The sequence below is a fragment of the Camelina sativa genome, chromosome 8 (assembly GCF_000633955.1).
Source record: "Camelina sativa cultivar DH55 chromosome 8, Cs, whole genome shotgun sequence".
Taxonomy (NCBI): Eukaryota; Viridiplantae; Streptophyta; class Magnoliopsida; order Brassicales; family Brassicaceae; genus Camelina; species Camelina sativa.
In genome coordinates, this window is record NC_025692.1 from 2,868,245 (window position 1) to 2,883,251 (window position 15,007).

General features: G+C 38.9%; 6 protein-coding genes across 7 annotated transcripts in view; 3 read left to right on the top strand and 3 right to left on the bottom strand.

Moving 5' to 3' along the window:
• LOC104705829 (40S ribosomal protein S19-2) lies at positions 22-1,117 on the bottom strand. The gene is made up of 4 exons (XM_010421914.2): positions 928-1,117; positions 676-766; positions 402-585; positions 22-321 (listed from the first exon to the last, which is right to left on the bottom strand). Exons 1-4 carry the CDS (start codon positions 1,009-1,011, stop codon positions 249-251), a joined length of 432 nt encoding a protein of 143 aa, XP_010420216.1. The 5' UTR covers positions 1,012-1,117; the 3' UTR covers positions 22-248.
• LOC104705831 (probable mitochondrial-processing peptidase subunit beta, mitochondrial) lies at positions 1,357-3,996 on the top strand. Of its 2 annotated transcripts, none has more exons than XM_019229103.1 (9): positions 1,357-2,028; positions 2,111-2,275; positions 2,370-2,507; positions 2,597-2,748; positions 2,843-2,951; positions 3,091-3,189; positions 3,331-3,396; positions 3,629-3,740; positions 3,836-3,996. In XM_019229103.1, exons 1-9 carry the CDS (start codon positions 1,357-1,359, stop codon positions 3,979-3,981), a joined length of 1,659 nt encoding a protein of 552 aa, XP_019084648.1. In that variant the 3' UTR covers positions 3,982-3,996. The 2 variants fall into 2 exon arrangements, with proteins under 2 accessions (XP_019084648.1, XP_010420217.1); XM_010421915.2 differs by having other exon boundaries at positions 3,629-3,736.
• On the top strand, positions 4,495-6,573 carry LOC104705832 (biotin carboxyl carrier protein of acetyl-CoA carboxylase 2, chloroplastic). Its single transcript, XM_010421916.2, has 7 exons — positions 4,495-4,755; positions 5,134-5,175; positions 5,251-5,369; positions 5,466-5,775; positions 5,930-6,001; positions 6,125-6,190; positions 6,276-6,573. The coding sequence occupies exons 1-7, from the start codon at positions 4,636-4,638 to the stop codon at positions 6,297-6,299; spliced, it is 753 nt and encodes a 250-aa protein (XP_010420218.1). The 5' UTR covers positions 4,495-4,635; the 3' UTR covers positions 6,300-6,573.
• LOC104705833 lies at positions 7,446-7,957 on the top strand. The gene is made up of 2 exons (XM_010421917.2): positions 7,446-7,592; positions 7,670-7,957. Exons 1-2 carry the CDS (start codon positions 7,446-7,448, stop codon positions 7,955-7,957), a joined length of 435 nt encoding a protein of 144 aa, XP_010420219.2.
• LOC104709150 lies at positions 8,434-9,132 on the bottom strand. The gene is made up of 2 exons (XM_010425807.1): positions 8,572-9,132; positions 8,434-8,499 (listed from the first exon to the last, which is right to left on the bottom strand). Exons 1-2 carry the CDS (start codon positions 9,130-9,132, stop codon positions 8,434-8,436), a joined length of 627 nt encoding a protein of 208 aa, XP_010424109.1.
• Positions 10,035-15,007, bottom strand: part of LOC104709151 (nipped-B-like protein) — an 11,723-nt gene continuing 6,750 nt past the window's right edge. Inside the window, exons 14-26 of the mRNA XM_019228646.1 lie at positions 14,650-14,964; positions 14,421-14,573; positions 14,057-14,226; positions 13,351-13,459; positions 12,871-13,032; positions 12,682-12,786; positions 12,348-12,581; positions 12,131-12,264; positions 11,748-12,044; positions 11,253-11,664; positions 10,907-10,999; positions 10,695-10,820; positions 10,035-10,599 (exon numbers count right to left, since the gene is read on the bottom strand). Of these exons, the coding sequence (XP_019084191.1) occupies positions 10,369-10,599; positions 10,695-10,820; positions 10,907-10,999; positions 11,253-11,664; positions 11,748-12,044; positions 12,131-12,264; positions 12,348-12,581; positions 12,682-12,786; positions 12,871-13,032; positions 13,351-13,459; positions 14,057-14,226; positions 14,421-14,573; positions 14,650-14,964 (2,541 nt within the window). The 3' untranslated portion in view covers positions 10,035-10,368. The remainder of the gene's footprint in view (positions 10,600-10,694; positions 10,821-10,906; positions 11,000-11,252; positions 11,665-11,747; positions 12,045-12,130; positions 12,265-12,347; positions 12,582-12,681; positions 12,787-12,870; positions 13,033-13,350; positions 13,460-14,056; positions 14,227-14,420; positions 14,574-14,649; positions 14,965-15,007) is intronic.

Consider the following 15,007-nt stretch of genomic DNA (forward strand, 5'->3'; position numbering starts at 1 on the left):
AAGATTGAGTTTCATGGAGGAGAGCGTAAACTATTTCTTGATATTTCTATGAAGAAGAGTAAACTTGGGGGTACAAAATTACTGTAAGAACAAAACTTCAACAGCTTGAAATATAAAATTAGTTCGTCAAGATGAACATAACAGAAGAGAGGAGTAAGTAAAGATCTAAAATCACAAAACCCAAAAATCTCAGTAACATTCCCGAGGCTCTCCCAAAGCAAAGCACAAGGAGAAAAACATTCAGCTCTTCATGATTCAGCTGCAATACGGCCAGCAACCTGATCCAAATCCCGTTGACCACTTGAAGTAATTCTCCTTCCTCTGAGACAAATGATGAAAGAAGAAGTGAGAAGAGAGTTAGACATTTCCAAAAGTGCATATACAAAGGAAAAAAACATTACCCTTTAGTGTCGAGCTCGACAATGCTTATAGTGTCCAACTGTTGGAGAATATGGCGAGCAATACCGCCACTACTCTTACAGAAATGTGGTGGTCGGCTTCCATTTCTTTTGCTACCACCATAGATTCTTCGGAAAGCACCAACACCAAGACCACCTCTCAAGTAAATCTTCCTGACCATAGAAGCTGCACCAAACAACAAGATCAACAACATTTTACAACGACTCTATAAAGAAACAGAAACAAACCGAAGAGAAAATAAGTTTTTTTTTATACCAGCTCTAATGTAATACCAATCAGGGTCGTATGGAGCAAGCTCCTTTAATCGACCAGTCTTCACAATGTCTGTCCATAGAGGTAGCTCGATCTGAATCAGACAAAAAGTAAACATTTTGTCAATACATTGACTTTCCAATTACCTAACCTATATGATCATTTGTTTCCTCCAAAACTCATTATCAGATCCTTCTGATTCTCAACTGAAGCAAAATCACAACTTGAAAGAGAAGCAATGAAGCCACCACTAACCTTTCCAGATCGCTTGAGGTGAGAAGCGTAAGCTTTCACGAAATCGTGAGGAGAAACATCTTTTACGGTTTTACCAGTCGCCATTGCCACGAGAAATGAAACAACTCAACTGAATCACTCCGTAAAGCCAAAAGCTTTCGATCTCCAGTCAGAAAGTGTATATATATATCTGAGACTGAGCAAGCGATCAATTTTTCAATTAGGGTTTTTACGGTCCGGGTCTCATTCTAAATCACATTTAACCCGACCCGTATTAAAGCTTGAAATTAGGCCCCATTAAGGGCCCAATACATTGGTTTTATTCTAGAAGGTACAGTACGACACCGTTTCAATGGATGCTTCTTACTTGCTGAGTCGTTAAAAAAGTTTCATATCCCTAGTAGACTTGAGAGAGAGAGAGGCCGAGCTAGGGAAGCTAACAGAGCCATCATGGCGATTAAGCAGTTACTGACCTTGGCTCGAAGGTCACAGATAAGTTTATGTCTCAATCAAGCTATACGATTGGCTTCATCAGCCGTAGCTGCTGTGTCTCCGTTCACAACTCCGGTAACTTCTTCTCCCTTTCCGCTGCCGCAAGTTATGCCTTACGACAACGCGGCGGAAGCTGTGAAATCGAAGCTGAAGAAGCTCGAGAATCCTGATTTAAGATTCCTCAGATACGCTTCGCCGCACCCGATACTTGCCTCGCACGACGATCATATCTTGTCTTCCCCTGAGACTCGTGTCACAACTTTAGCCAATGGTCTCCGTGGCGCCACTGAGTCTGACCTCTCGGCCAAAACCGCCACCGTCGGAGTCTGGATTGACGCCGGATCGCGTTTTGAGTCGGATTCTACAAACGGTACGGCTCATTTTCTGGAGCATATGCTTTTCAAAGGCACGGAGAGGCGCAGCAGGAGAGAATTGGAGGAAGAAATCGAGAACATTGGAGGTCAGTTAAACGCGTATACATCGAGGGAACATATCACATTGTACGCTAAGGTGTTGGATTCGAATGTGAACCAGGCGTTGGATATATTAGCTGATATGTTTCAGAATTCTGAGTTCAACGAAGCAAGAATCAACCAGGAGCGAGGTATGATTTTGAGGGAAATGCAGGAGGTAATCGATTGCTTGAGGCGTACGTTAGGTCGATATGATCAGAGAAAACTAATTCCTACCACTTTGCATTTGTTTTCATTAGGTTGAGGGACAAACGCAGGAAGTTGTGCTTGACCATTTGCATGCAAGTGCTTTCCAACACACAACTCTGGGAAGAACTATCTTGGGACCTGCTGATAATATCAAATCGATCACTAGGGATGATCTTCAGAACTTTATAAAGACTCACTTCACAGCTCACAGAACTGTAATGTTTGGAAACCATACAGTTTTATCTTTTGCTATCAGCTGTAGGCTTTTCTTTTTCCAATATTGATTCGTCAAGAAATATGTCTTTTCAGGTGATTGCTGCTGCAGGAGCTGTCACACACGAGGAGATTGTTGAGCAAGTGAAGAAATTATTTACGAATGTTTCGTCTGATTCAACATCCACTTCTCAATTGGTTGCCAAGGAACCTGCCAATTTTACAGGCTCTGAGGTATATAGAAACCAATATTATTGATTGACTTTTGTGTATTGTTCACATTTCATCTCTCTTGATATGTTTCTTTTAAAATTATTGTCAAGGTCCGTATGATTGATGATGGCCTACCCTTGGCACAATTTGCCATTGCGTTTGAGGGAGCATCTTGGACAGATCCGGATTCTGTTGCACTTATGGTTATGCAAACTATGCTGGGATCATGGAATAAAAGTGTTGGTGGGGGCAAACACATGGGGTGAGAATTTGCTTATGATTAATTTAGCTTTTCCATTAATTTCTATCAATGTTTATAGTGGAATTGATGGCATCAATATTATGTATCTGAGCAGCTCTGAGCTGGCCCAGAAGGTTGCGACTAATGAAATAGCTGAGAGCATAATGACTTTCAACAACAACTATAAGGATACTGGTCTTTTTGGCATTTATGCTGTTGCTAAGGTGAACTTAGAATTCCATATCTATCCTAGCATAGTAGCATTTCTTACTTAATTGAACATTTTTAACACAAAATTTTGATTCAATGATGTATGTTGTGGGAGTACATGTCTTTTACCTTTTTTTGGGTACTATTTCTCAGCCTGATTGCTTGGATGATCTAGCACATGCCATTATGTACGCGATAACCAAGCTAGCTTATAGGGTCTCAGAAGATGATGTGACACGGGCACGGAATCAGGTAAAAGTTCCAACCATCTTGCCCAGCATTCTCTTACTAATGTCCCATGTGATTGTTGACGCTTCTCTCTTTCATCATAAAGGGTGCATATGGAAGATCAATAGCAAGTACTGGTTGTTAGTTTTCTTCCTCCTATTGCAGCTGAAGTCTTCATTGTTACTTAACTTAAATGGAACTACCCCAGTTGCTGAAGATATAGGTCGTCAGGTATGGCATCCATCTTGTTTGACGTATAATAGGATGATCCTGTAAACCTTCTGATTAGAACAGAGCGTATGATATAAGTTTATTGGTTCAAAGAACATAAACCCCCAGCTATTCTTTGAGTTTGAAGCCCAAAAGAAACTGTAGGTTCTCAGTCTACTTTTGGGATACTAGGCCTATCATTTTCAAATTTGATCAGGAATGCATCACCAGGTAACTTATTGTGCTTTTACAGCTGCTAACATATGGTCGTAGAATCCCAACTGCCGAGTTATTTGCAAGGATTGACGCTGTTGATGCCAGCACCATTGGACATGTTGCGAACAAATACATTTATGACAAGGTTAGTTGTCTGCTTCTTTTTGAAAAGTTTTGGATTAGCTTAGGGTAAAAAAGACAGTGAAACCAGGAGACTGATAAATCACATTGGGATTTTTTGTAGGACATGGCTATCTCAGCCATTGGTCCAATCCAAGAATTACCAGACTACAACTGGTTCAGACGCAGAACCTACTGGAAACGCTACGAGCCTTCCTAACTTCCCCTGATTCTTTCACACACCTTTTTATACTCTTTTTTTTTTTTTAATCTCTGAAACATAAATTCAAAGATAGATTGGATTAGATTAGTAAGTAATGATAGATTAGATTTCATTAATAATTTCCCCAACCGGGTGATAAAAATAAGTTTAGTGAACCTATTAACGTTTTTGGTTTATGAAGGTGAGAGATGTTACCCAAAAGGCCAAAAGCTGAGTAAACTCTTTTGACCAAAGATTGATTTAAAGACTGTTGGATTTATGAAATGAATGCAGATTAGATGGAAACAACCTCTCAAAAGTTGCGGAGCTTTCTCGTGCCATTGTTGTAACATCAATAATGGTACAGCTGAAGAGCACACATATCCCTATTTTATATAGCATATCTATGTTGGTGTATATAAAAACAAAAACAAAAAACACAATGACAGACATGATGGAACTGAAAAGAAACAAAATGGGCGGGTGTTAAACAAAACAACAACAGTTGACAGGTTTGGTGAAGTTAGTTAATGAAATAATTGGTTTTCTTCGTAAGCATCGAAATCAGATTCCTAAAAAAAAAAAAAAAAAGAAATCGACAGTGGAAGACTACAATAAACATATCTCTCTCTCTCTCTCTCTCTCTCCCTCTCCCTCTCTCTCATATCTCTCCTTCCTGCTTCCTCGGTTTCATCGTCTACTGCGTTTCATCTGTCTCAATAATGGCGTCATTGTCAGTACCCTGTGCCCCGAACCGGCAGGTTTGTTCTCTTCCTGGAATCTCTACCCGACGATGGCAGCAGCAACCCAGTGGCCTCTCCTTTCCCTCCGGTGTATCTCAGGTTTCTTCTGCTCCCTCATCTCCCTATGTCTCTCGCATATGGTGATCCTGTTTAAAGTAAAAAAGTGTGAGCCTTTACGATAAGATTTGGCCTATATATGTGAGTTTTTTTTCGATTGGGTAATTGTGATCTGTTTAGTGTATATATAAAGTTTCCATTAATACTGAAGTTGGTGTGCCCTCGTGTTATTAACAATTGAACTTACTTTTCCTGCACAGTGTTTCAGGCTTCTGCCTTTAAATTATAATAAATCACTTGCAGAATTCATAAGTTGATACATTTGTGCGTTTATGGGAATATACATTTTACGATGATGATAAGTTATTGTCTTTTTGAATTTAGAATACAACATTGATTCATAATCAAAATCCTTTACAGACTCATTCTACAATCTGGAGGTTGCGTGCAACAACCAACGAGGTAAAGCTTTGTTTTTTTTTACATTACAGTTAATAGTACGATGTGACTGTCTTACTCATTTTCGACTTTACCAAGGTTGTTTCGAACTCTAGCCCTTTGACTAATGGTGGGTATCTTAACGGAAAAGCCAAAACCAATGTTACCGAACCCGCCGAGCTCTCTGAATTTATGGCTAAAGTCTCAGGTCTTCTTAAGTGAGTCCAAATTCGAGGAATCCATACCACCATCCTTCAGTTTAAGTTTCTTCATTTTAAGGTCAAGCACTAAACATTAATTTTTATCTTATTAAGGCTTGTGGATTCAAGAGACATAGTGGAACTTGAACTGAAGCAGCTCGACTGTGAGATCGTTATTCGAAAGAAGGAAGCTTTACAGCAAGCTGCACCCCCGGCTCCAGTGTACCACTCAATGCCTCCTCTAATGGCAGACCTTCCAATGCCTCCAGCTCAGTCAGTGGCTCCTCCACCTCCTACCCCCGCCTCAACCTCTGCAACAGCAAAACCAACAACCGCCCCGTCCCCGTCTCAACCTCCACTCAAGAGTCCTATGGCTGGTACTTTCTACAGATCTCCTGGACCCGGTGAACCTCCTTTTGTCAAGGTACAAGAAGATGCATATTAACTAAACAAATCTTTGGTTCTTGGATGAAGTCGAATCTAAGTTTTGATAGTTCTCTATCGAGAAATCAATCATCGAGTGAAAAGACATTACATTTGAATTTGATGTGGTTTTATTTTGTGTTTGCACTTTGCAGGTTGGAGATAAGGTGCAGAAGGGTCAAGTTGTTTGCATTATCGAAGCTATGAAACTGATGAACGAGATTGAGGTTTTATATTCTTTATAACATTACAATCGAAATCTGCGAATTTGATGATTATATATGTTTGTGTGATCAAGTATTTGTGAGTTTTCAGAGTCTTAAACCTGTGAAATTGTGTTTTGAAAATAGGCTGAGAAGTCAGGAACCATCACTGAGTTACTGGCTGAAGATGGGAAACCAGTCAGCGTTGACACGGTACTGTTCTCTCTCCCTCTCCCCACTCTCTGGTGTTGTTTTCAGATCCTTTAACTAATGGTGACTTCTATAATAAACTATGCAGCCTCTGTTTGTTATCGTATCTTGAAACGATGAAGCATCCTTATAGCAGCTGGTTGAAAACATCTTCAAAGTCTCGATTTCCCTATACCGACCGTGCTGGAAATTATCTCAGGTTAGGTTGGTTTGGTTTCAGTTTTCTACTCTTCCTTCAGTAGAGACTTTTGGGATTTCACATAACGTATTATGCATGTCTTTTATTAGAATAAGAAATTTGACAAAGTAATCATTTACTCTGTTGTCATGGTGTATGTATTGTATCAAATATGTTCAGATCAAGAATCGTGTTTTTTGTTCACTCATGAAATGTGTTGTTCGGATAATTTATAACAAACCGTATTAGTTAGCTTTACTACTACTACTAAAAGAACAGGCTGCATTAACGTATGCAACTGCCCATTACAAGCCCGTAAACCGTGTTATCATATTCTTCGGGTTATATAGACCACAGTTTTTAGCAGTTTTCGCCTATATCCGGAAACTGATATGATCAAAGCGCGTGAAGCGGTCCAAAGCTGCACTATACGTATTTCATCGTTTGCCGATAATCTTGCACTGCTATACTTGGAACTGTCCTGATATGTTGAATAAAATAAAACATTTGAAATTGGAAGTAATCTATGTATAAAAATGATATAAGAATGTAGTTTGAACATTAAGTATTACTATATTAAAGATATACTTTACCTTGTCATGCCAATATTATGATTATTACATATATAAAAAAATTAACATTTCAAATTTATAAAAATAGATCTAATGCTCAAACTATATTAACAAAAAAATGGAAAAAGATGCCCAAGAGGTATGACGCAATACATAGCCACACATCTCAAGTTTAATAATGTATGCCCAGCTACATCAAATATATGTTTCGCATGGCCACGCGACGTCATGTGTTTTACACCATGGACATAAAATCTCGATTCACCGGGTCATTTCTCCCGGCAACGATCGGCGTTGACTCATCAGAACCATAATCGGGAAAAACTAAAACCTGACCCGAGCACCTGCAACCAAAATAAAATACCTGACCCGGATCCATTTTTAATGGGCTTTTTATCTAAATTAAAAAAAAAATACAGATCCATAACATTTCCCATTTTTCCCAAATCGACAAAAAATTGAATATTAGGGTTCTTCATCGTGTGAAAAACTTCAATTCAGAGTGAAGATGGAATTAACATCGGAATCGTCTAGTAGCATGAGGAGCAGGTCTGGAGTCGGGCAAGTTTGTGATTGTGGATTGCCGGCGAAGATGTTCATCTCGAAAACGGCAAGAAATCCAAATCGAAGGTTCCTCGGGTGTGAGCTGTACAAGGTATGTATCACTTGAATTTCGATATATGTTGAGGTGAGTAGCTTTGTTGATTAAGTAATTGTTTGATGTTTGTGTAGGAAGGTGGTAATGGTCACTGTAAGTACTTTAGTTGGGTTGATGAAGAAGAAGTGAAAGGCTGGCCGAGAAGAGCATTGGTTGAAGCTCAAGCAGAAATTAATGAGAAGAATAAGATAATAAGTCAACTATCAACGACAATCATGGAGCTGAAGGGGGATTTAGAGAGAAATCAGTTGCAGAAGAAGAAGATTGATGATATGGAAGCAATTGTGTCTCGTCAACGCCTCGTTATCACGGGTTTGACAGGCTTGCTTGTTTGTGCAATTGGAGTCATCGTACTTGGTTAAGTTAATTACTATGTAATGTATTTCATCGTACTTGGATTTGTCAAGTAGTTGTTATTGATGTTACTTTGTAGGATTTGGTCCGTTTAACATATTGAACCAAAAGTCGGATGGTTTAAAGAACTTTTTGTTTGGATGGCACAAGGATGAAATACAACAACCAAAGTATGGTACAAGGATTAAACTTTATACAACAAAGTACCAAAAACAAGCTTCGCCGAATAAGGGTTTCCTTTAAACAAACATACGAAAACCCAAATCAAAGTGTGTTAATATCCAAAAAGAACCCAAACACAACATCCAAAAAGAACCCGAACACAACAACAACCAACATCATCTTGACTTCCTTATGGTGTTGTTGATGACACATCTTGCACTTCAGCATCATCTTGATCTTGATGCTCCATGGCAACTAAAGCTCCTCTAATTTCTGGTTGATCTTCATGCTCCTTGGCTGCCAAGGCTGCTCCCATTTCCTCTTAATCTTGAGCTTCCAATAGAGGAGTCACCATAAGCTTCCTTCTCTTTGCCCTGCTCTCCGGAGACTAAAACAAAATAAAATTATCAAATTAACCATATGTAAGCCAAAAAAAAAATCAAATGTCCGATAACAATACCTCATGAGGACACTTTCTTGAATTATGTCCTTGTTCACCACATAGACCACAATGCACTATTCTTCCTTTTCGATCAACCTTCGTCTCAGACTTTTTTTTGCGTGGTGATTCATTAAGCCCCTTGATCCTAGCTTTTCCCTTAGGTCTCCCTGCAGGTCGTTTATAAGGAGGTGCAACAATTCTTGGTTTACCAGAATCTTCCCAAAACTTAACTCCATTAACAGGCCTCAAGCCTCTTCTATATGTTCCCTTCCATTTCTCACTCAAGTAATAATTTGATATATAGTCTTCCACTTCCAGATTGAGTTCTCTGATTGCACACACAGCATGACGACAAGGTATACCCGTCAAATCCCATTTTCTGCATGCACATTCACGATTGTTCAAGTTGAGGGTGTATCCAATCCCGAACTCAACAATCTCATATTCTCCACCGGTGCTAGAAATCAATGCACAATATTGCGCTTCTTCACAAGATTTTTCCAGCTCTTTCCTTGCCTTTTTTGTGAATTTTGCAGCTTCTTTTTCAGCAATAATAGACCTATTGGCAACCCTTTGCATTGCATCCCTTCTTATAAGTTCTAATATATGGACAAATGGCTTCCTCCTTGCAATCTTTAAGGTTCTATTGTATGACTCACTCCCACTATTGAATAACTGCCTCAAACTAAAGACTCCATCAGGTAACNAAAAAAGATATATAATTCAGAGAAGACAAAGACAAGTTGTTATAAACAACTAATGAACCCGACAATAACCTCGACAATAACCTATTAACAATGTATAAACAAACTAAGGCTACACAACAAGACTAGACAATAACCTAAGTAACATATAAAGAAGAATTGAATCTTGCCGACAACAACCCCACTTTCCCACTTGTTTAAAATGACAAAATAAAAGTTAAAAATCAACAGCACACTGTCAGCTTTACCTCATTGGGACGAGAATCAACAAGCAATGTCTTCTTTATTCCGACTTCCAGCAAAGATTTCACTGCATTATCTCTGTTAAAAAACCTAATTGAAAAGAGGATCTCACAGTTCTTCGATATCTTCGATAAAACGATAAAACTTTTTCACACAACTTTTTCACTTTTCTTGTTTTGATCGATGAATAATTCGAATATGGGCTTGTTTTTTTTTTTTTAGATACAAAGCCTATTAAAAATGGGTCCGGATTGAGTATTTTATTTTGGTTGCAGGTGCTCGGGTCGGGTTTTAGTTTTCCCCGATTATGGTTCTGATGAGTTTTGCCGGGAGAAATGACCCGATGAATCGAGATTTTATGTCTATGGTGTAAAACACATGACGTCAAACATATACTTGATGTAGCTGGACATACATTATTAAACTTGAGATGTGTGGCCATGTATTGCTGTCATGATGTGTGACCATGTATTGCTGTCATAATACACTAGACATCTTTTTTCCACAAAAAAAACATAGGGCAAAGAAACTGCGTATACAATGACATTCATTTCCTAAACAACGCGATCAAGCGAAGGAAAAAAATAAAAGCAAACTGATAAACAAATATAATAACAAAATAAATAGGTCAATATCATCTAGAGATCAAATTGACCAATAACCCCCCTCCATCCCCAATTCAGGACTTCTACTTTGATTTTTTTCTCTTTCCAAGAAAATATTTTAACGTTCTAATTTCGTTCGTGTCTTCCTAATTTAGTAAGAAAGGGCTGTACATTGGTTAAGAGCCTAAACAACAGCGTTCTTGATATATTTGTAGTGCTGCTTTATGTACAGTAATCTAATAACAGGAGCAAGGGATCTCACTTTATCTTCTGTTGCTACTTCTGGTGCTGTAACTCAGTCTCCGAGAAGCTCCTCTTCCACCTCCTCCATGCCATCCTCTGTCATCTTCGTCGTCATCTTCATCATCTTCATTGTAGGCCACTGCTTTTTTAGCAGATCTTGAAGTTTTTCTTGGCGTTGGGCGTTTTCTCTTAAAGCTTGCTGAATAGATGGTGAAGTCAACTGTGTCTTCTCTCATTGCGTTCTTAAACTCCTGCACGAAAGAAAGATGAATAAAATAATGATTTCTGTGCCCCAGGGATTTAGATTTTACAAGTTACGAAAAAAAAAAGGCTTTGGGGTTTTGACCTGATATCTCTGAACTAAGTCTGGATATGTTGTAGGTAAGTCGGTGCGAGTTTCACTGAGATCAAAGGCAATGTTTTGTTTGGACAGAGGATCTCCTGGCTTCAATGGTTCCGTTGGAGAATAGGCCTGAGATATTGTTTTTTTTTTCCAACAAAAATCACGTTCCGTGAACAAAGTTAAAGAAAAAAAAATAACAAGAGAGCAAACCGTACTTGGCACCGGTCATCAATTAAGCTGTACGTGACTTTTAAGTATCTCTTGAGCTTCAAAAGAAGTTGTATAGCTATAGCTGCTAAGCAATCAACCTGAAATATATTCAAATAATGATGATATCAAGAAATTTTGATAAACCATATGGAATGCTGAAGGACTGAACTGATCTGAAGTGAAACATTGTTTTAAGAAGATTGAGTAAAGCAAAATGTACCAACCTCACCTATGCAAGATTCGTTTTACGTTAGTTATCTTCCAAGACCGAAAAAGTGAAAATTTTAAACAATAAAAGAAACCCAATTTTAACACCCTAAGTATCACAAGAGAAAAAGGTATGAAGACTACCTGAATTTTCTGCAGATCATCGGTAGACAATTCAGGAGGATCAGATGAGGTCGTATTGTGCACATCTGCGTTCCCATTATGGACTTGATATGAAGTGAACTGATCCCTTGGATTTTGGTATGCTGCTCCATTGAGGTCAATTGGAGTTGGATGGCCATAGGAATTCCAATGCATCGGTTCATCTTGGATTCTAGTGTTTAGATCCATCATGTGCATATGTCCCGGAATCGAATGTTGTTGGTATGTTCCATTTCCGTGCTGAGTCTTTGTGGAATCTTTATGTAACAAAGCCTTCAAATTTGACTCGACTGCACCAGCCCGAATTTGCATTACTCGGTTTATGGAATATACAAGATAGAGCGGCTCATCAGGTGATGTGAATGGAAGCAAAGCAAGGGTTTCAGTGCAATACCTGTAAAGAGAAACAGTAAAGTTAGTTTTTATTTTACCACAAAGGGACTGTAAAGGTGTTTATTTGTAGCAGCAATTACTCACTTCAGAAATGATATTACTGATTCACTCCAGGTTGGATTATCAAACTTGCGAACAATCGAAGTCATAAATTTGTTTCGAGAAATCCGGTTTCCACGGATAAGCTTGTAGATCCTAGAGACGCCAAGTCTAGCTTGTGTGAGAGTACCATTAGTATGATCATTTTTTCCCGACATGTTTGTCGAACTCTTTTGCTGAAGACTTTGATTTGGTTCTGAAGTGACCTGGCTGATGGATTGCATGAAGATGAAAGACAGTTGGAGTCCGTCACCGAGACGGCTCTCAAAAAAAGCCGGATACCTGATGACAATGTCGAGGTGTGTTAGTGCGCTGATACTTGATGAGCAATTAATGTAAAAATTTGTGAAATACAATCAGAGGATTACTTCTCATGCATATTCATTAGTAAATGATGGGCCAGCTTTTGGTTGGCCTCTTGAGGATCTGTCTCGAGGGCAATCAAATAAGGAACACACGTAATAGGATGAACTAGACCTTGACGTAGTACAACTTCCACTATCTGCGAAACAGAATACCTCTCAGTGGTTCATACAACAGCAAAGAGAAAGAAGCAAAAAATTATTAATCGAAAAAAGGGTAAACCTTGAGAGCAGTCTGGCGAATTTGATCATCAAAGTCCAAGCATCTACCTAATATCTTATCCCAATACAACTGCACAATACCACCGCAAATGTTGGTGTCACCTGCACCAGCGGCCACGGGTACTGCATGGCCACCTTGCTCAATTGGGTTAACTGTGTTATCACTGGCTTTCTCGGATCCCAATTGTTTTTCCGCATCAAGAAGGTATTCATACATATTTTGTAATGCTTGCATCTGAATAATGAGCATTAAAAAAGTATGTAACCATATGTAAGCGTATAACAAAAATGTAAACCATATAAATCGGAAAAGCATATAGAATGGGAGATATTACCTTCATACGCCCGTTTGCTTCATCTGATAATGTACTCTCGATTATTTTTCCAATGTCTTCTTCCAACATGTACTCAGGTCGTGCAATTAGGATGAATCCTAAAGCCTACAGAACGTTTGGGGGTCACCGTTATTCTAGCATAACGCATTATCAATAATGTGTAACAGACTAGAACTGTATGCACCATACCTGCAACGACCTGACTTTCAAAGCAAGATCTTCTGTTTGGAGGTGTCGTTTAAATAAATTAAGACAGCCAGAGAGATTGAAAATCTTGCCACCCGAGGTGCTAATAAGAGTGTTTCCATGGCGGATAAGTAAGCCAAGACAAAAGAGGGACCGCCCAGCAATCTGAAATAAACAACATATTCACCATTAAGCTTTTTGTTTTTGTATGAAATCACCATTAAGCTTTAAATTATTAACCTGTTGGTGGGTTCATGTTATAAAGAATATGAGTTATTTCCACTCAGACAACACTAACGAGAATAGGAACAAACCCACAATAAAGGTAACGATGCGACCAAATTTACACTCACAAATGCAAGCCATACGGACCCACAGATACTCTGCTTGTAAAACGAAGTACATGAAACAGGCCTCAAAGACCTCAATTCTGGTTAAACATGAAAGAATCCTGACACATGATCTTTTCAAAGTAAAACCCACCTGTGTGTTATCGGAACCTTGGCCCTCCAGACGCTTAAAAAAGAACTGAAGAAGATGCTCGACTATGCTAACACCTTTTCCCGCCAATTTACTCACAGAACAGAGACACCTGAAAAGAAATGAAATTATGGGAAAGCGAAAATGATGTATAGAGCCAGAAGTGATAGTAGTTGAAAAATAGAGGGTACCTAACACATGCATGAACAACAGTTAGAAACGAATGTCGAACAATCATATGCTTTAGATCTTGTTCCAGATCTTCTGTGACACTTAAAGGCAGCTTGCGGATCAAGGGTAGGACAGAATCGATAATGAAAAGAATACTCTCTAGTAATTGTGCTCCAATTCGACTATCACCCTGCAACAAATACAAGACGAAAGGCAAGTTAGCAACACTTTTCGTTGGAGATGCTACTGTGCACACGATTCAAAGTTTATTGCTTCTCTGGATTATTACCACTAATATTTTCAAACAAAACAAACATAGATATGCTCTTAACAGTATCATTCCTTTACAAAATTTAAGAGAATCTTGACAAGANCTCCAGCCGCTTAAAAAAGAACTGAAGAAGATGCTCAACTATGCTAACACCTTTTCCCGCCAATTTACTCACAGAACAGAGACACCTGAAAAGAAATGAACTTATGGGAAAGCGAAAATGATGTATAGAGCCAGAAGTGATAGTAGTTGAAAAATAGAGGGTACCTAACACATGCATGAACAACAGTTAGAAACGAATGTCGAACAATCATATGCTTTAGATCTTGTTCCAGATCTTCTGTGACACTTAAAGGCAGCTTGCGGATCAAGGGTAGGACAGAATCGATAATGAAAAGAATACTCTCTAGTAATTGTGCTCCAATTCGACTATCACCCTGCAACAAATACAAGACGAAAGGCAAGTTAGCAACACTTTCGTTGGAGATGCTACTGTGCACACGATTCACAATTTATTGCTTCGCTGAATTATTACCACTATTTTTTCAAACAAAACAAGCATAGATAAGCTCTTAACAGTATCATTTCTTTACAAAACTTAAGAGAATCTTGACAAGATTGGCCATATAACCTGACTCTTCATATATGGCTGTAGGGTGATGACAAACTTAGTAGGGTCTGAGGCCGGTGTACACAGACCAGGATCCACCAGACAAAAAGCATGCAAAACAAGTACATAAGGAAGTACTTGCACCTCTCCTTCTTCGCGGCTCATTTCTTCGACCTGAGAGAATAAAAGATGTTTATTATTGGTTCTCGACCAACCCATTAATGCACAGACATGGAGCTTTAATGTTGACCTGTAATATTTTTTCCAGTAAGCACTTGCACATCAACTCGCAACGCCTGCGTACTGATGCAAGAGCAACTGGGTTAATACCAGCAGCTTTAGCTGCTTGAGGGAAAAAATCCAAAGCCAAGGCACGCTTAATAATTGTCACAAGAAGCTGGTGGTTTGGGGTCCTGCTTAACAACCCAACCATTTGTTTGGTTTTCTTTTCCAGTTCCACTGGAATGGAGCTAGCATCACTAGCAAACTGAGTATGATGCCCTGGAGGTTCCTCAAACCAAAATTCATAGAAAGTTTTGCACACAAGATCCTGCAGATGAACAAATATGTATTATCGGTCTTGTATTTAAGCATGATATTACACCGAA